This window comes from Athene noctua, chromosome 9, assembly GCF_965140245.1.
Source record: "Athene noctua chromosome 9, bAthNoc1.hap1.1, whole genome shotgun sequence".
NCBI lineage: Eukaryota > Metazoa > Chordata > Aves > Strigiformes > Strigidae > Athene > Athene noctua.
Window position 1 is genome coordinate 2,844,215 of NC_134045.1, and position 20,378 is coordinate 2,864,592.

Sequence of the window (20,378 nt, forward strand, 5' to 3'; positions counted from 1 at the left end):
CATTCCCAGCCCGAGCCATGCCCAGCCTGCCCAGCTGGCTCTCTGCACTACAGACCCCTGCACCAGGCTCTGGGTGACACAGAACCTCCACTGGAAGCAGCCCCTTCACTTCTCAGAGGCAACAGAAAGGTCCCAGGCATCAACCAGTGCAGGCCGTGCTTCACCTGGGAGCCTGTCAGATCCATCAGATGCTGCTTCTGGGATCGGGCTGTGGGGCCATCCCTCTTCTCGCCTGCCGCAGCACTCACCTGGCCTTGGGAGCTGACGGACTGCCGGCTGACTTTGTCCACAGAGCTGGACCGGCTCGTCTCTAGGCTGCGCTTGGCCTTGGCGTGGAACTGCTTGCCGAGGGACTCATCTGCGTTGTGACCTGCGGAGGGGACAGACGCTCAGTGGGGAGCAAGCAGGCACCTTCCACCCCAACGGGCACAGCCCTGCGCCCTGGCAGGGACACGGCCCTCGTCCCCCAGCCTGCCGGGCACTAGCAGCACCCATCTCCAGAAGCAGCTCCTGCCCTGCTTCTCTTTTTAGCATGGTAAAGCACACCACCTGATACTGGATTTTAAAGCCAGAGAGTTTTTAAGGCACAGCTCCGCATCCCTCCTCACAAATGTGCACGCAGGTGACGCCGCACAGTAGCTCCCCTATGGATCAAGCCGAGGCTCCATCCTCCAGGAGTATCATTTCTGTACCTTGCGCCCATCCTGCACTCTCACGTGGAGACGGTAACATGCAGCCCTGCCCCAGCTGCATCCCCATCTCCACTGGAGCCAAATCCTCCGCATGGGCTAACCCCACCTGGGGCCCAGACCCTTCTTCCTTCCGCCAGCTCCCAACCCAACCAGGTTCAAAGCTGAGCAATGCAAAACTTCCCCCACCAGAACCAGGGTCTGGCCTCACCCTGCAGAGCTCGGGGCACCAACTGCCCAACCAGGTTTTCTAAAAGTCTCTGGTCTCAGGTGGAGAATGGCACCACATGCACGAGCTGTGTGACCTGACAGCGTGTATAGGGAAACCTCTGGAGAAGAGTCTCATCTGAAACTCTGGGAGGTTATTCTTCCCTTCCTCTCATGTTTCTGAAGCCACACTCAAAGTCAGTTGTCTAGTGCTTCATGAGCAGCTTCAGAGGGCTTCTTCCTTGTTCAAGTGGGCATCAGTTCTGCCTGATGGCCACGAGGAGTCAGCTGGATTCAGCTTTGAGGAAATGTAAAAAAACCCTGAGAAAAATTCAGGTGTGCTTCACCACTCCTAGGAAAAGGAGTGTGTGCTGAGAAGCCCAGAGGCAGTAAAAGTGCCCCTGTCTGAGCCCTTAAAACAGAGATTATTTTCTTTAATAACATGAAATGCTTTATGAAATGGCTTTGCATTTCTGCACGCTGCACCCATGTTCCCTAAGAGACCCAAGGGCTGTCAGACTCCCTCTCTGGAGCAAGCAGAAGTGGACGGTCAGGGTGGGTTTCTGAAGCGCTGCTCTGGGTCCAGCATGTCTCCTTACCGGCACCCTCTGCCTCCTTGCAGCTCTGCTCGATGGCAGCCCCGATGCACAGCTCCCGGGCGCGCAGCCCTGCCGAGCTGCTCCTGTCCGAGATGGCTTCTGTCACCACGGCGTCGATGGACAAGCAGGCAGCGCCGTAGTATTTGGACAGGGCAACCGCTGCCGCTGTCTTTCCTTGAGAGAGAGGAAGACTGCTTGGTGACACTTGCACGTGAAGCGTTTTCAGGGACAGGCTCTAGAAAGTCCCCAGACAGGATTTCAAAGTTTCAAGGACAGTGGGAAATCAAGTGCCCCTTTAGGGGAGACCACGAGGGAGGGAGCTGAGCACGGCTGGAAGCGTTGTCCTCTAGAGCCAGGCGGATCACCTCCACCTCACACCCAGCTGAGCGCTTTGTCCCTCGTGGGGACCTCAACCCTGGGCCAGGACATTGTTTCGAGCCCGGTCCCGCCACCCCTGCGCTGGCCGGCGCTGCCTCAGGCAACGTCTGGGCACAGGCTGGGGGTCAGTGTGGGCGAGGGACCGCGCCCAGGAGGCAACCTGGGCACTAGGCACCGTGCTCCCACCAAGCAACGGGGACACGGCCACCCTGTGTGGGGGGAGGATAGCCTGGCTCTGTGGACACGGGGTGAGCCACAGCACTTGCCCCAGCTGGTGAAGGCCTGGGACCATTTCATGTACCAGCAGGGCTGTGGCTTACCTCGCTTCGCTTCAAGTGGTCAATCAAGCAGCACGGCCCACCAGGACGTGTCTCTCCTGCTCCCCCCGCATTCCTTGCAGCCACGGGCTCGGCTCACCTACCTGTCAGGGGTGCCCCATGGACGATGACGACGATCCCTCTGCGGTCTCGGGCCGCGCGCCCCTCTGCAGAGATATCGATGCCAAGGTGGCGGGCGATGGCCCTATGCACAGGGCTGTCGGTCACTTCTCCCGAGGCCGCCCTGCTGCTGGTGACGCTCTGCCCATGCTCTGCTGTGCGGAACCAGATAGAAAAGTCAGCCTCCTGCCTACCTATGACCCTGATCATCCTCCCCATCCCCTCAGATCCTGGGAGAGAAGACTCTGCTGAAACCAACACCACATCTCACCATGCCCCTCCTTTAGGCTTGTGCAGATCAGGGTCTGCCCTAGATGGTGGTCAAGGTGCCTCTTCAGAGTATAGGAAATGGGCTGGCAGAAAGAGGAAAGAACAAGCCTTTGGCAATACCTAACAGGACTGGGCCAAATGTCCCGTCACCTGTCAACGTGGTCCCAGGTCCTGCTGAGTAAGGGGCGGACAGGCAGAACCAGGCATTTTACACTGTCCCAAGGGAGAGGCTCCATTTGCACATTGAGCGATTATCCAAAAGCTGGATGCTTTAGGAATATTACTCCAGGAGATGTAGCTGGGCTCTGAATTCATCATAACACATTTGCAAAGAGCTCCCACCTTTGCCCTTAGGAGGTCACCAAAAGCCATCTCGGCTTGCAGTGTCACGCAGGACAGAGAGCGCGCTGCCCTGCCTAGGAAAGGGAACAGCATCACCCTGATCCCAGCAGCTCCTGGGGCAAAAAGGTGCTCATTTGGCAAAACTGGGGAGAACCTCTCTGGCCTCTCACTTGTCCCTGTCCCGTCTGCAACAATACCCAGCCCCTGTCTTTTCTCAACACCTTCCCTCTCCTCTGTGTTCAGATTTAGAGTCCACCTCGTTGGACTGGCTTTCATCAAACACGGAGGAGAAAACGAATGAGCTCTGGGATGAGACAGCGTGAATGATCCCAGCAGAGGACTTTCTTCCTTGATCTGACAGAGACTGGACATTTTCAAAGTCTGCGTGTTACAAGGCACAGACTTTCACGCTGGAATTCCTCCACCAAGCTGGGGAATGGGTGGCTGCTGAAAGCCTGGGCTTCCCGTGGAGAGCTCGGGGTGTGCGGGCTGGACTCCCCGCTGTGTCCACGCTCAGGACAGCCAATGCCAAACCCTCACCGTTGTCCTGGCCTGCTGGTTCCCCAGTCTTGGACTCCTCATCCTGCAGCCTCTTCTGCTCCTGATAGTACTCCAGCACCTCTGGGGGCAGCTTCTCACCCGGGGCACGTGGAGGCAGCAATAAGGTGTTACGGCAGTCATAATCTTTAAGCATCTGCAGGATCTGTGCATGTAGGGAAGAGAAGACACATGCAGGACGTGTTTCTAACAACACGGACTATCCAAGCCCCTCCACAGTCTGCCAGCAGAGCTGGCTAACCCTGAAATGCCACCAGGCTTTGCCCTGGGGACTGTCTCCATCTCCCTGGCACGAACCCGGGAATGCTGGAGCACTGTGAAGCTACGGGAGCGTGCACATGGGGACCAGAGCTTCCCTCTCACCTGCTCCTCAGCAAGGTACTGCTGGTCGAACTCCAGCGAGTAAAACTCGATGGGGAACTCGCATGGGTTCTTCACCACCACCGTCCCCTCTGCTCCACGGCTGTGCGGCAGCAACGGTCCCAGCTCGAGCACTGGGGGGCTGAACTCCAGCCGTGGCTCCAGCCCACGCCCCGAGACCTGCAGCTGGAGGTTCTGGCTGCTCTGGCAAACAGTAATCTTCATCTCACTTCTGTAGGACTTCTGAAAAGAGAGAGGCACAGAAAGCTCCTCCATGAAGTCCCAAGTGACAGGGCCTCAAATTCAACTCTTTCCCCAGGGCAGGGGTGTCACCAGTACCTCTAAGGGAATGGAAAACAGATGTTTACTTCCAGCAGGGGCTACAGCATCTGCATGCTGGCTCTGAGGAACTGGGATGAATCCTAATGTGAAGTCTAACTGGCTATTTTGGTGTCAGATGAATCTAAAATGCACTATCACATGTTTTCACCTAGTCACAAGGGAGTGTGATGCTCATGAGAAAGGTCCTCAGGGTTACGTTTCCCAGACACAGTCCTGGCACTGCTGCATCAGGCAAACATCAGCTCGATGAATGAGGCAGGTGAGCTCTCACTGGCTAGAAATAAGGGTCGACTTCTCTGCTCAGTGTTTGGCTCTGGTCAATGCCAGACACAAGATGGTTACACCTCTACAGCAATTAAAACATCCCTGGGACTGTTCCCAGGCACGGAAGCACCTGTGTCCATCCTGTTACCCACTGCCAGTTTCCAAGCCACGGTGGCCACAGGCAAACTGCCTTTGGGAACGCCCCGTCATTGCAGCTGACTCCCAGAGTGCCTGGGAACGCGCAGGCAGGCTGAGCCAGAGCCACAGGGACTGCTGGCAGCAACCACTCCAGGTGACTGTCCTGCCGTGCCCAGGAAGGTGCCCGGTGGCTGTTTTGCCTGCTGGTACCAGCAGCAGGACTTGCCTAGACTGGCCCTTGCAGGGTTATCCCCTGTGAGCGCGCCAGCTGCTCTGCACCAGGGCGCTGCAGCCTCAAACAGGCGCCTGCAAGGGGGAGACGAGGGCAAACAGGCAGATTTCCCCCCATGCACCAAGAGGCAGCCAGCCCAGCGTGCCCTGATGCTCTCTGAGCAAGCTCCCCAGGGGGATTTCAAAGCCCCTCTCAGAAGAGTGTGCTGCAGGGGAAACTGAGGCACAGTGGGTACAGGGCTTGCAGAAAGCTCTCTGTGGAGGCAAACGCCGTCTCCTCCTCCCCGTGCTGGGCTCTCGTTACCACACTGTCCTGCCAGACCTCCTGGGGGTGACACTCGCCCATCTCACCTCTTCTGTGGGCGAAAACCTCACTCGGACGTTGCATCGCTGTCCCGGAGCGAGGGTTCCAGCCGAGGGCAGCGCCTCGAAGACACACGGCTGGGCTTTCAGCTTCTGGGGCACCTTCTGACGCACCCCCGCTGGCCAATGCTTGTCCACCTGAGCACAGAAAACAATTGTGTGAGGTCTCCTCGGTCTGCGAGGACAGACCCTCGGTTCCCACAGTGCTCTGAGACACCGTCACGGTGCTGAGGGCACCCACAGCCAAACCAGCCGAGGCCACCCCTGGCCTGAACTGGAGGGAAAACACGTCGGCAGGGCAGGCAGATGGGGAGGCACCGTCCTCAGAAGAGGAGGAGCGGGGGAAGGTGGCAGAGAAGTGAAGCACCAGCTAATGCCCAGGTCCAGGTGAGCCAGCCTTGCTCTGTACCTCCAAAGCTTCCTCAGACGAGCTGCAGCCCAAGTGCTCACGCAGCCACCGGGGCAGAAAGGGCAAGAGAGGCAAAGAAAACCCAGCCGAGAAGGTATGTGTTACACATGGTCTGTGCTTTACCTTCTTAACAGGCTCATTTATAGTGATGAGCCAGTTACAGGGGACCTGGACCTGATTGTGGAGCTGGATGGTTTCCTCCTGGCACTGCCCACACTGGAGAGTGGAGAACTCCAGCCTGTCCCTGGAGACGCAGAGGGCTGGCATGGCCACGCTGGCACGGAGGTGGACGTGGAACGTGGGGCCTCCTGCTACCTAGGGAAGGACAGAGCATCCAGCTGAGAGCCACGGTGACATCTACTGCTGTCCCCAACCTGCCCCGAGAGGTGCACGGGCACAGTGGGGCGAGGAAGCACGCCGCAGGTACCTTGATGGGCAGGAGCACGTCCACCTCTCCCAGCGGCAGGTTGGCACTCTGTGGGTCAAAGCGCACTTCAAATGTCTTGCTCTCGCGGCAGGGCAGGTGCTTCACGTGGTCCAGCTCCACACTGAAACCTTGAACAGACGAAAATAAAGCAGCTGAGATACACAATCGACATGAACGTGTCACAAGCACGTTAAGGCCGTATGTCCTGGCTGGCAGCTCTGTGAAGTTCCCCTTTGTACCTGTGGAGAAGACTGCCACTCCTTCTCCCTTGTCACCGCACAAGGAGAAAGGGTTTTCACAGCCAGAATCCAAGACCCACATGGTAAAAAGGAAACATCTCAGTTGAGGAGCTCCAGCCATTCCTTCACTAGGGATCCCAGGAAAGGATGCACAGACCTCTCCAAAGGAGAATTTCCAACTAAGATTCCCCCGTGCCATGGTGCTCTCTGAAAAACGATTTAGAGGAGGCACCTGATCACCCTTCAGACACGGCGAGGCACCGTTTGCTGGTGCTGTAGCCTTACGTCACGGCCTGTTTCGAAGCCTGTTTTGATACAACAGAGGACCTCACAGGCTGTCTCCTCACTAAAGGCTGAACAGAAGTGCTATGGCATGATGAACTTTAAACAAAGCACTTCCAAACCACAAAGGGTCCATCTGTTTGCAACAGAAGCTCATGGAGTGCCCATCAGATGATGCTCATGGTAGCCAAGAGCAGAAGATGCTGAGAGGTGACCAAGGTGATCAGCCCACCCAGCCCCGGAAGGGAAGCGTTAGGGCAGGCCCGGGCGGGCCGGGTCTCTGAGTGCTGCTGGCCCGGAGAACTCAGGCTCTAAAGCACCAGGCAGCAGGTCCCAAGGAGGAGAGAGTTACACATACAAGCACTCAAAAAACCTCCCCATGTCCAGTGGCTTAAGCTAAACTGTCAGACAGCTCCTTCGAGCCCACGTGAAGGCTCTTCAGCACTGGTTACCTGTGTCACGCAGGACCTGTCTGTCAGCGCAGAAGGACACAGGGAACTGCCCGGTGTTGGTGATCCTCACGACGTGCGTGGGGGTGTTACCGAGAATCACGTACCCAAAGTCCAGGAGGTACTCGGGCAGCTCAGCTCTGAAAGGAGGAGTAAGGACAGTCCTTAAACCACAGCCTGGCTGCATTTCCAAGAGCATGGAAGATGCAAATAAAATATTTCTGGATTCACTGTTGTAAAAACTCAACTCAAGACCATGAAATCCAAGGCCTGACCACCTGGTAATGAGACTTTGGTAAGTCACGAGGAGCATAGGACCTAGGTTTTATCAGCTACCAGTGGGGCCTTAAAATAAAATTAGTTTAAAATGAATTATCATTTATCACAGCTCCTCTGCTACGGGAAGCCACTGTAGGTAAGTCCAGTGGACCTCCACTGGTCTCAGTGAAACTGCTATGCCCCATGTGCAGCCCCAGCCTGAAAGTGCTTCAGGACCTTGTCATGGGATTCGCCTGCACAGGAAATCTTCACTGCTCTGCAACCAGATCTGTCCCCAAAGCAGCACGGACAAATGTAGTAATCAACACCTGCAAGATTCATGGGAGGGGCCTTTCCCAGAGCAATCTCACTCGGCAAAGCACCTACGTGATCTGTTTTGCAGAGCATCTTCCTGAACTGGAGGCTACCGTGCCCATGCCTCCTCATGGAGGAGCAGAGGGAAGATACCAAGGTAAGCCCTGCAGTCCCACCAGCATCCGAGCCACCTGATTTGTCAAGGGTGTGTCAGCCTCTGCGGTTCCCTACTCTTTTTGCTCAGTGTGGTCTGTTAGCCGGAACAAAGATTTGAGTTGCCTCTTTCAGATCTGGTCAGCAGGGACGGTGCTGGTGCTGTCTGGAAGGGCTTGATGCTCTGCACTGGCCCCCTCAGCCCTAAGAGCAGGACCCAGCGCCTGTGGGGAGCTGAGCACCTCCAAAGCTCAGGGTGGCTCTGTGGCAGTGAGGACACTCAGCTGCTCACAGGGAGCACGGCAAAGCCGCCAGGATCAGACCCTTTCTGGAGTCCCCACTACCCCCAGCTCTCAGGAGCAGGGGTGCACTGCTGGGTGTTACCCTCGGGGCACCTGGAGAGAGGGTACGGGAGCCCCTACTAACTTGAGAAGCCTCTGACGAGCCCGCTGGTCAAAGGCAGTGGCCTCTGGGGGACCAGAGGTGAGAGCTTTCTGCTGCTCCAGGGCGTGTTCTTCCATCAGCAGCTGCTCCATCTGCATCTGCAGCCCAGGGTCCAGCTGAGGGAAGGAAAGGCAGCGGCTGGTTAGCAACGGTCCTTCCCAAGGCTCCCCCCTGCTCGTGCTGGAGGGGTGATGGGGTCCTTCTGTCTCGCTGCTCAGTGTCTGTGACACCTCCTGCTCTCTCAGTCAGGGCCTCATCTCAAGGGCAACGAACTCCAGCAACTTCGCCTGCCCAGTCACTGTTACAAAAGCTGATCTGGCCAGACAGACAAGCCAGGAACCTTCCAGAGCTCCAAGTCTTTGCCTGCCCCCAGCCAGTGCCAAAGCAGCTTGGACAAGAGCTCTCTTGTAAAGGGAGCCACGATAAAGCTGCTGTCTCTTAGAGATCAGCACTGGCAGCACAGTCCCAGAGCACAGTCAGGCTGCTGCTATTAAGCTCTGTAAACCTGGCAGGGCTTGGGTTGTGAGCAGCAAATCCCCCAGTGATGACCTACATCCCATCACGAAGTGCCATAAATTTCATCACTTGAGCAGGGTCTTCAGGATCTCTCCCTGGGGCAGCCCCGGGGGCACTGCTGAGCTGTGCAGGATCATGGGCAGGTGTGGGCAGGGAGGTCCCAAGTGCCAGCAGGGCCCCGGGAAGCCTGCTGCGGGCTGCAGGGGACCCAGTGACACCGGGGGAGGGTGGCACGCGTCAAACGGGGCAGCAGCCATTCTCACCACGGCGTCCAAGGGATCTGGGGGTGGCTCCGCAGCCACAGCCGCCCCCAGAACTGCTGCTTCCTCTCTCTGGCCATCTTCTTCTATCTTTTCTATCACCTCCTTGAGGACCTTCTCATATTTTTCATTTCCTGAAGGAAGAAAACATCCACAAATAGAAGCGGGGCACAGAGCCATTCCCCTCAAAGCTGGGAAGCCCCACTCCCCCGACTCTGGCCTCTCCCAGAAACACCCTCCCCAAGCAATGTATGGAAAGTCCATGCTGCTTCTCCTCTATCAACCCTGATGTTCATTCCCACTCATCTTCCTCCCCACATGGGAGCATCTCATCCCCTGCAATGTGCTGCAAATCCAACCCTGCCAAAATCCCTGCCAGCCTGTGCTCAGCTTTCCAGAGCATTTCTGTCTAGCCATCACCTTCCCAGGACTCCAACACATGCTGGAAAGCTCTGCAGGATGGTTCCTGGGGCAAAGCCCATACGGGCTCATCTGCCAGAGCTTCAGGAAGCAACCGGGGTGTTGAGTTTTGGTCTGACAGCCCTGAAACCTCCAGGCTTGGTGGAGGCAGTTTGAGCTGCCCTACGGGCATCTGACATGGGGGAGAAACAGGGGCCCCTCCTGGGGAGCAGACAGGCCGTGCTCACCTTTGATGTTCCTGGGCAGGTCCAAGTAGATCCTGGGAAAGCTCCCCTCTCCCTTCAGGGAGATTTCTTCGGGCTCCAGGTGACCCACTTGGATCTGGAAAGTCCTGCGGAAGGCTCCAGGCACTCCTGGCAGGTAGTAGACTTTCAGGACTTGCTCCTTGCCAGGTCCAACGTAACCCTGCAGGGTGTGGGAGAAGAGGGAGGGAATGCACCAGAGAGGGTTTGGTGGAGGGATGGCTCAGACGACAGACATGCCGAGAAGAGAAGGCAGGTTCTCGTACATAACAAAGTATCAGACAGCATCACCTTCTAGCTTTCATAGAATCACAGAAGCTGAGGTCTCCTACACCAGGTCCTTCGGAAGGCCCGTAGGGATGCATTCCCCCAGGACAGACCCACAGACCACCCCCTGCTCAGCATGAGCACAGCTCTGCCCCTAATGGTGTTTACCCTCTGCTAGCAAGAGCCAGACTGAAGAAATAAAAGCTCTTTTAGCAGCCACTATACAAAATAAGGGAAGTGCCCACACTCTCGGCATGGCCAGCAGCTCCTGCCACAGCACACCAGCGGTTCCCAGGCTGATGTTGAAGGACCTGACCCCTTACAATGATCCAACCAAACACCTCCTGCCTATGCGGTTACACCGGGGTGCGTGAGCCTATCCAGACTCACGGTGACCTGCAAACATGCATCTCTGGAAAGGCAGGAGCAGAGACTAGGATGAGATCTGGGGAAGGCGTTGCCAGGAAGGGCACCTCCTCTCCGGGCTTCCAGAAAGGCTGCCCCAGCCCCAGGCTAGGCTCACGCCAGCCAGGCTGAGAGCAAATGCAAGCGGACAGCAACACAGCCCTGGGTGACGGGACACAGCCGCAGCTTCCCTCGGCTCGCCCTCTGCACGCTGAGCTGGACCCTCGGCTCCCCGCTCCCCTTCAGGCTGCAGGGAGAAGGTGCTGAGCGGGACAGATCCTGCCACTTGGTGCCCTGAGCCCCTGGTGCAGTGCAGAACACAGCTGCAGTGGAAGCCAGCCCTGCCAAGCTGCCAGCACCGGCGGGGCTGTTAAAGCGACCGACTGCGCGGGGCCAAGCAGAGCTGGGTCTTGGGAAGCTGGCAGGAAGAGGGCATCAGTGTGTCACCCCTTGTAGGAGACAGGCATGAGGAAATGTGAACGCTGTTTGGCTTCCTCTTCCCACTGCAAAAAGGGACTAGACAGGAATGCTGCTCCAGCCCAAAGACAGCCACGCAGGACTGAGAAGTTCGGACGGTGGGATGCTGCAAACTCCTCACTGTTCCAGCCCTGCTCCTGCCTGGCCCCCTCACTGCCCCACAGAGCTCCTGCAGAGCAGCAAAGCTGGGGGAGTGGGGGACCGGCACAGGGGCTGCTACAATTCTGCCAAAGCAGCTTCATGCCCAAGTGAGAGAGGATTTAAGTCCCGCTCAGTGCTGGCAGGGGCCTGGCAGGGTGTGCTACAGGCAGGGACAAGGGCTAAGCCCTGTCCGATCACACAGCCTGGGCACGGTGACCCCCAGGAGAGCCGGCACAGCGCGGCCCCGGTGCCTGCACAGCCGGAGCGCTCAGCAGTTGGGGTCCCCAGAGCCACCAAAGCGCTGGTGCCTCCAGCCAGTGGCTGCTGTGTGATGGCAGGGTCACCCGCTGGCAAAGGCCGTGAAGGGGGGCCGTTAGGACCGCGCTTGCTGGACCACCCCTGCCCCCCAGCAGCAGCTGCTTACAGCCCTGTCTCTCCCGTCTGCTTTTGTGGGTTGCTTTCTTTTTTTTAATTTTGTGTTTTTCCCCCACAACCCCCTCCTGGGCAGCCTGACCCACAGCCAGGGTCCAGGCGCCACCTCCGTACTCACCGTGCTGGGCAGGACCAGGGGCACGCCGGGCAGGGGGCTCTCTGCGGTCCCCACGCCGGGACTTAGCACCACGTAGTTGAAGCCCATCTTCCCTCTGTTCTGCAGGGTGACCTCTGCTTCGGTGACTTTGTTAAACAGCTGAAGAGAGGACAGAGGAGTGGCAAGATGAAGGCACAGGCCTGATACTGGGAACCTCCTTCTGCTTTCACTGGGATGTGAGCAAATGAACTCAACGCAGGAGAAAAGCAGAGGCAGAGGACATACGGGTACTTGAGTCTCCCTGGTTAACCTGGGTAAGCCACCGCCACAGGGCACCCCTTAGCCCTACGCAGGAACAGACACTGATGGTGGCACGCAGAGGGGCAATGCCAACCACAGAGATCAGTCATCAGGAAAGCAAAGAGGAGACAAGCTCTCTGCACCTCATGGTGTGTCATCTCACACCCAGCTGGGACAAAGGAGGTGGCATCAAGACACTGCAGAAGAAAAAGCACCTGTAGTGACAGCAAAATGGGAGACAGGGCCAACAGCTGGAAATATCTGTGGGGTTTTTGACCGAAAAGAAGTGGGGATTATTCTAGGACATTCTCTCCAGCTACAGTGACTGGGAAGCCCAAGTTAACTTCCTCCCTGGTTTATTTTGCTGATTAATCAAGAACATTAAAAGAGAGCCCCTCCTGGGACCTCAGGCTTTAGGAGCGGATCAGCAGATGGACGTCTTGGGGCACGTCCCTCTGGAGATCACCACTGGGACCCTGCCTGCCCCAGGAGGCGGCATTAGTTACCTTGAGGAGGAGGAATTCCCAGCTGGAGGGGGACGGACATGGTCATTAAAAACCAGCTTGGATGCAGCACATATCACTCCAAGGTTGTACTTCCAAGCCATAGAGCCAACAAAGTAGTTGGGAAGGGGAGAGAGCCCCAGCCCTAGGTGGCAGCAACACGCCGGTGATGGTTTCACGGCAAGGACCTCTGCCAAGAGAAGCGTGCGGTACCTGCAGCCCGCAGTCGATCTCCGTGACGTCTAGGAGGTAGTTGATGAGTGAAGCCTCCCCGCTCAGCGCGATCTCATAGGTCGGGCCTCCTTCCACCCTGCACAGCGCCGTGACGTGGGCGACGATATTTGTGTGGCCAAAGAAGGTGAACATGACCCGCTGGCTCTTGCCTGGCTGCAGCACACCGCAAAGCGGCAGGACATCGAAAACCTGGAGGTAGGCGAGGAGAGATCAAGATGTCAAGCATGGAAATTGATGCAGAAGAGCAGCCACGGCTTGGAGCAAAGTACAGACGTGGCTGGAGGGGGCTCTTCCTCAAACACAGGCAAAATCATCCTAATCTCATCCTGTACCCATTCCACTTAGCAGTGGAGGGGCCACGGGAAAAACCTTCTCCCATGCTCCCTCATTAATTAATACACTACATATTAAAAGTAATTTGGGATGTCGCCTGGCAGCAAGAAATTCTCTCCACTGCAGAACTTGCCTTTAAAAGCACCTTTTACTGCCCTAAGCAAAACACAGTATTCAGAGGTGAAAGCTCTCAGAGCTGGGGGGAGGACTCCAGCCCAGCTCATCTGATGTTTTTCACTCTCTCCGATTCGCATGCTGCGCGCTCTCAAGATGCTACAGCAAAAGCTACCGCAGAAATTTCCTGTTGACCACTTGATTAGCAACAAGATGAAGAATGCCCTCCATAGCTGCTGCACAGGTCAGCCCTACGACACGTCCTGCGTGGCCTCTCCAGTGACCGGTTGCTTCAGCAGCGCTGTGCGATGGGCTTGGAGGGACGTGAGGCCACTCTGCGAGCAGCATCGAGGGCCACCAGTGGGGAGGGGAGCTACAGAACTGCTTGCCACACTGGAAACGTGGCACAAGATGGATTCCCACTTACCTCCTCCATTCCCAAGCTGACGGGCTCTGCCTCCACAGACTGCATCAGTCTGTTGATCCCCACCAGGCCCTGTGTCTCCACAGCCCCTTCCAGCTCCTCAGCAGGGGATGGCAGCACCTGCAAAACAAGCACCATGGGCTGCAGCGAGCACCTGGCTGGTCTGGGTGAGAGCACTCTGCTGCAGGCTCCGCCACCTCACCCAGCCAGGAGCAGCTGAGATGGGACCTGGGTGCAAATCAAGTACGGGTATGTCCGTGCCATCCGTTGAGTGGGTCCAAGCCCACCCACAGGTGAGACACGGGCTCCGCCTGCGCTTCCTACGCACAAGCGTGCATGGGGAAGCTGAGTGCACCCAGCCCTCAGTCCTGGCAGAGACCTCAAGGGCATTTTGCACCCTTGTGCCAGACCAGCTTCGCTCACTCCTGCCCAGGGAACGTGCCCAGAACCCCATGCCTCGACAGGTTAGGTTCTTCAGGACAAAAGCAGGAGCACAGCTGCAAGCGAGAAGTATCAAACCAGGAAAATAAGGGCTTGGCACAAGTATCCCATTTCAGAGAGTGCTTAGGTTTCATCTCGCGCACCCATCAGTGCTGGAGAGCTGAGGATCTCCCCCAGGTCACTCTCTTGAATGACACCTTCCTGAAGAAGGTGGCAGAGATATTCTTCTGTCTCCCAGCAGCTGAGAGCTGGTGTTTGACCTCAGCGGTGCCATGTTTCAAAAGGAACCTCATCCCCTATTTAATAAGCGAGGGCTTTGTGAGTGCTTTTGAAGTGTGGCAATACCTGCTTCTTCAGTAACGTGAAGAAGTGCTTTGTGCTGGGGCCTTGGCATCAGCAGAATCTGCAAGAATTTTTATGGGACATCTTTACACCTAATCAGAGGCTACATCTCCCCGGTAGATGAAGCTCAGAATCAGAAGATTCAATGCTCTTTCTCTCGTCTCCACATTTTCAAGCCTAGCAAAGCTTTGCCATTCACCTATTCCCAAAGATTCTAACCCGCATCTTTCCTAGGCCTATGGTCTCCCACCTCCCCAGGGAGGTTATGTGGGTATTGCCTTGACACAGTCACACAAGCAGAAGGGGAAGCTGCAATCCTGGCGTATCCTTTGAAGCCTTTTGGATCCTACTTAGCCACACCTACTGGATTTTCTCTGGTTTGTTTCTGCATACGTTGCAACAAAGCAGGAAATAAAGAAGATTCCACGCTTCTATCCAAAAACATACAGCCACGCTATTCTTTACGTCTACGGGGTATCATTTCTCCTGATCCAGAAAAAATGTGCCGTTATAATGTTAAAATGACCGAAGTTTGGATGTGAGCAGGTGCAACCCCTCTCCTTGACCTTAATGTCAACGCCAGTGCTTTCAGAACTTCCCATGCTTTCTTGCATCCTCTTTTATTGCCCCAGGAGCAGCCTCTGTCCCACACGATGCAGAACAAGGCGCCAGTTCCCACTAGCACGGACGTCAAGCTCCAAAGCACCGAGGTTCACCAGGAAGGTCAGCAGACCAAAGGCCATTTTTCATGCCAGGAGGAAGAGACAATGACCTTGAAAAGTCTCATTTTATCAAAGATGGCTCTGTGGCCATCCCTGCGATACTGCAGGTCTCGGGTGAAGGCAGAGACATAAAAACATGCAGCTCCAGCTGGGGGTGAGAAGGTGGTACCTGGAGATCACAGTACTTGGCACAGCTTGATACAGGAAGGAAACTGGAAGCCTTCACATCATGATGCAGATAAAAGGCTCATTTTACAGTGTAAAAACGAGCTAAAAAACCCCAAACTCAGCATAGGTCTGTAGGATCTCAGTGGGCTTCTCCAAGCAAAACTACCCGATTTCTCCCTCCCCAGAAGCCCCATGTCCAGCCGCTGGCCCTGCTGCCCAGCCCACCCTCAGGGCACACGAGAGCAGGGCAGCTAAAAGGGGGATTGGCACAAGCACGGCTTTTCGGTGGCAAGCTGGGGGAGGCAACGCAAGCGGTAGGTGTACAAGAAAATCTACCTTTGCTTCCAGGGAGTCATCTGCATCTGCTGGCTCTTGGGCAGGATCCCCTGTGGCTCCCAGGGCTTCAGCTGGCTCCTCCACACCTCCATCCCTGCAGCTGCTCCCTGCAGACACCGAGCGCTCCAACCAGGCTCCCTCCTCCTTTGGTGGTTGGGGTTTGGTGAAAAATTTCGGTACCGGAGGGCTGAACCTGGAAAATAACATGACTTTGATTGTGGACCTGCAGTGGGAGGGAGGGAAGCCTGCACGAGCAGCTCCTCGGCAGGATGCGGCCCCCGGCTGGGCACTGGTGGTGTGAATTCAGTAACGGGTCTGAGCCAGCAGCTCCCAAACCAGGATGGAGCAGGTCAGCATACGGGGCTGCCTAGGGATGACGCTGCTGTTGCGGCGGTGCAGGCAGCTGGCAACTGGTTGCAAGGAGAAATGGAAGAGGACACGGGTGAAAGCCTTGTAGGGAGGTAAAAATCACAGCAGGAAAGGAAGAGACACACAGACTGTGCAAAAAGGTGAGCCTGAGACACAAAGGGGCAGATCCGGAGAGCAACAAGCCAGTGCAGAGCCACCAGTGCCCTCCTGAAAGCACCCACAGCTGCAGACTGGGCCTCCCCCACCCAGAGGGCCAAGGCGAGAACTTCTGCAGCTCCACCAGGTGCTAACCCGGAATATTTCCCCTGACACCACCCGCAGCTGCAGGTCAGCACAAGCAAGCAGCAACGCCCGAGGCTTTCTCCAAGCACGTAAGGCAGGAGCAGGGATAGAGCCCGGAGCCTGCTGTGCCCTAACCCCGACAGAGCCCAGCGCCGTGCGGGGCACCCACGGAGCCCGGCACGGGACACCCCACACACGCGGGGCAGCGTGGAAAGACCCGCTGAGCAACTCCGGGCAGAGACACGGCTGAACAGCCCGTTGATCCCTGAGGAGCGCCGAAGCAGCAGCGATCGGTGCTCCGGGGAAGGGAGCTTTGGGCATTTGTAATCAATACACGGCACACACCGGTGACAAGGCGCAGCTCCCTGCTGTGCCACCGGCATGCCCTGGTTGCGACACAACGGCTCCAGCCGCACCTCGCGCTCAAAGGGCAGCAGCTCTGCTGAAACAAGGCTGTAACCGATGTGGCATGATCACCTCCCCAGCAGCTTCTACACACAAACCATTTGAGGACCAATTTGGCAAATGGTTCAGCAAAGCAGTTCCACAGCTCATCCTACTGACAGAACTGAGTTGATAGTCTGACCAACACGTGTCAGTAGAAAGTGTATGGTTTAACATTTTCAAACAGTCCCAGTGACTCAGACTACATTCCCTGTTTCAAATTGCAGCAGGTGCTCACGGTAACTCTGTTCATCCTTCCAGTGCCCCATGGAGGGACACGCTGGAACCGTGCCTGCCTGTCACCACGCCTATCTGCAAGTGTTCCCGGGGGCAAACGAGCCCCGTCTTTCACAGCACTGTGGGTGCTTCATTCCCAGCCGGGAACTCAGGGCCTTTAACGACGTGCTCCCAAATGAGTATTTGTCTCTGGCTTTGCAGCTTATCATTAAAGGCTGGTTTCCATTTCTGGATTAGAGGCTCCGCTCCTCACAACCCCCGAGAGATCCCACCTGACTTGTCCTTCCTGCAGTCACATGCAAGAACAAGGCTCTGCCCAGGCGAGCTGCCCCAAGCAGGGACCGATGAGCAGCAGTGCCGTCACCCCCCCCAGCCCCCCTCTGCCTGCTACTGGGACCCCATGGGGGACCCCAAAGGCCACCTCGGCACCGTCCACGTGGAAGAGCAAAGCAGGGCTGGAGGGGACGAAGGCGCGCGCTTGCCCCTGCAGAGCATCGCCCATCTCCAGTCCCGCCAGTGCAACCTTCGCTCCTCTCAGCCGAGGCGCCTTAACAAGTATTGGGGTGCCCTGAGGGGTGACCCACCTGCTCAACACCTCCAGCAGCCACTAACTTGGGCATCTGCCTCAGGATGAAATCAATCCAGCTCATCTGCAACAACGGTGCCTCCGGGCAGCCTGCAGCCGAACGCTGCCTGTCCCTGGTGACAGGGAGATGCCCCCGGCGCAGGGGCAGACACATCCAGGGCCAGGAGCACTCGAAGCCCTCCAGCTACACACCAGTCCATGCACCAGTTCAGCGCATGGCTCTGGCCATTGTCATGGTGATTGTCCCAAAACTGCTAGCTGTGACTCCTCCTAGCCAGGCAATGAAAGCGCGGCTCTCAGAGCTGCTTGTGATAAATACTGCAGGTTAAGAACAGCTCCTGAGGAGAGGTAAACCCCCGAGATGCAAAATCCATGATCACTTACGAAATTACCCTCAGTTGTATAGTATGGCTTGAGGCCACCTCATGGGATCGTGGTGCCTAGACAACATTTTTCACTCTAAAGCAGAAGCCTCTGCGACCTGGTGCTGGGAGATGATGTGATTAGTGAGTCCTGCTGTGGAGAAGCACAAAGCACGGAGAGGGACTTTTTCCAGTGAATGAACAATAAGAAATGTAACATGAAAAGAAAGGGAGGGAGGAACCCAAGGTGCAATAGAAAGCTGACCCCTGGGACAAGAAATCTTCCTGGTGCTGAAGGGGGTTGTCTTCAAAACAGAGAAGAAAGGGGAAGATGCTCAGCATCAGCCCAAGCTTTAGGCAGCTCTTCCCCTCCAGCACCTCCTGGCCAAGGCTGTGAATGCAGGGAGGAAGGCCAGGAGCAGAGAGCAGCTCCTCCACCTGCAGAGAGGACCCATCCCAAACCAGAGGGGCCGAAGGGCTGTGGACATGCCTCCATCAGCACTGTGGAGCTGAGAGACAGAGCCTCCTGACATAAGCAGGTCAGCCTGGAGCTGGAGGGGCTGAAAGCAAGGGGTTAAGCCCTCCAGGTCCATCTCACCCAACCTGGCCACCCCTCAGGTGAGACAAAATGCATCCAGGAGTTAACAGTGGGGATTTAATGGCAGCGAAGGGCAGATTGACACCAGGGGGAGAGGAGTCCTTCCTGCTAAGGCCAGGACAGCCTTGTGTCACCCACTGTCCCCAGCCTCAGAGATGTTGAAAGAAAATATCTCAGACTGTCTCTTGGTTTCTGAGCCTGCTAGGGCCACAGCTTCCCACACCCGCCCCCCAGAATAGAGGAGCTAGAAATCACACTGCTTCTGCAAACTACACGTGAAGATTCACACAGGACGACATGACCCGGCCGCCTGAGGCTGTGAGAGAGCCAGCAACATGAGGACCGTCCCCCCAACCCTGCAGCGCTGCAAGAGGAGTGCCCCAGCTCCCACAGCCCGGCCAGCACCGGGGACAGGAGCCAGAAGCCACCGCCCCTTTGCATGAAATGCAAGAGTTTTAACAGTGCTGAGACTGCTTCCCTAGTGCATGGCACCCACGTGTGGAGCATCCTTGCCCAGGCCCCCAAGGACCACCCGCTGGTGCCCCCACTAGCCACGGCACTGGGTTAAAACGAGCCTCCCAACAAAGCACGAGCTCTTCTCAGCTCATCACAGGGAAAAGCACCCGAGACCGCATGCCCATGAGGCACCCGAACAGCCTACAGGCCCCTACAGTGCACTTTTATTTCTCCTTCAGGCCATCAGATGCATATTAAAAAGGCACTTTGGAGCCAGCTACAGACAGCTCAAGGGTGTTTTCAGCTGAAAACAAAATAATATAATACAGGCGCAAACCAAAAGCCTTCCCAGTGCACCATGTGGGAACACTGGGCTTGAGCTGGGCCAGCTGGCCAGCAGCTGAGGAAGGCAGTGGCGAGGGTTTGCCCTCATCAAGAGTGACTTCTGAACAGCATTTCATCCAAATGGCCCTGAAGCCTATTTCTTTGCTGGGATAAATTCCCCTGCTGAGCTAAGGTTTGTGTATTTACTGAACCACCCACTGAAATCCAGACCAGGCAGCGGAGAGACAGAGGAGAGAAGCAACATTGCTGCGGTGAGACCCGACACCTCCAACTCCTGCCTTGCACTCGCTGCAAGGGATTAAGCTGGATTTGGCATTCATCTAAATCCAGCGAGCAGTCCCACTGTGACCAAGTATTAATTAACTCAAAGTTCATACGCAATTTCAACAGCCACTTACTTATCCAAGTCAAAAACGTGTCAGTTTTGAGAGATGAGGGAGAATTTTGATTTCTTGTTTGAAAGCAGAAATTGTGTGGGAATGGATGCAGCAGAATTGAAGTGTCTCACGTTCCCGGGGCAGCAACCAAAGCTCGCCAGCACCTTGAAGCAGGAACCACAGGATTTGATTTTTGGATGCACAAAATTCCTTGGCTCCTGCTGAAGCCCACAGACCTTGGCCATTCCATCACTTTAGATGAGAAGAGTCAGAGGAGGGCCTGAGGCCCCTCAAGCTCCATGTGACAGGGCTCATGCCTCTCCCAGAGTATTTCCATGAGATGTGGCTGGTCCAGTTTTGCAGGGGAGAGGCACTAAAGCTCCTCAGGCACTTTGGTTCAACCGAAGCTGGACCAGGGCCAGCCACCACTGGCACTGCAGGCACAGCAGCTCTTTGTGGAGATCACCCTGAGGCAGCAGTACTTCCCTCTCTTGACAGGTCACAGCCCTGGAAGAGTCTCCACTGACTTTACTGGAATTATTTTGACTTACACTGCTTTTACAGATGGTAAAACATGACCCAGTAAGTCCTCTCCTTCCTCATGCTTTGCACGTCAGCCAGGCAATTTATAAGCATCAGGTGAGCTCCTGACTCTCTATCAGATAGAAAAATGCTTCTCAATCAGACTCTGGCCAGAGGTCCCTCTGAACAAATCAGCAGCTCTAACAATAAATGTAACTGTAGTCTTTGTTCAAAATGAAACAAGCCCTGACAGCTGTATTTTGCAGATGCTATTTAAAGTAATCGGCACCCATTACAATTGTACCAGCTGCTTCAAAAATCAGCTCTGCCAACAGACGACTGCATTGACTCCCGTGACTGATAGCAAAGGAGGAGGGATGTGCTCCAGCCGTCTTTGTGGCAGGGATCTGGACACTCACCGTTTCAGGATGCCTTCATGGGGACAAGCGCTAGAGCTCGGAAACACAAAGGC

General features: G+C 56.1%; 1 protein-coding gene across 1 annotated transcript in view; it reads right to left on the reverse strand.

Annotated features, from left to right (window-relative positions):
• The window catches only part of LOC141963915 (hydrocephalus-inducing protein homolog), a 109,628-nt gene that overhangs the window by 10,420 nt on the left and 78,830 nt on the right, over positions 1-20,378 (reverse strand). Inside the window, 18 exon segments of the mRNA XM_074913650.1 lie at positions 145-370; positions 1,496-1,669; positions 2,295-2,465; positions 3,120-3,157; positions 3,159-3,303; positions 3,457-3,625; positions 3,844-4,083; positions 5,167-5,316; positions 5,711-5,902; positions 6,015-6,142; positions 6,988-7,124; positions 8,137-8,270; positions 8,934-9,064; positions 9,578-9,755; positions 11,433-11,570; positions 12,428-12,637; positions 13,323-13,439; positions 15,329-15,521. Coding sequence (XP_074769751.1) covers positions 145-370; positions 1,496-1,669; positions 2,295-2,465; positions 3,120-3,157; positions 3,159-3,303; positions 3,457-3,625; positions 3,844-4,083; positions 5,167-5,316; positions 5,711-5,902; positions 6,015-6,142; positions 6,988-7,124; positions 8,137-8,270; positions 8,934-9,064; positions 9,578-9,755; positions 11,433-11,570; positions 12,428-12,637; positions 13,323-13,439; positions 15,329-15,521 — 2,871 coding nt within the window.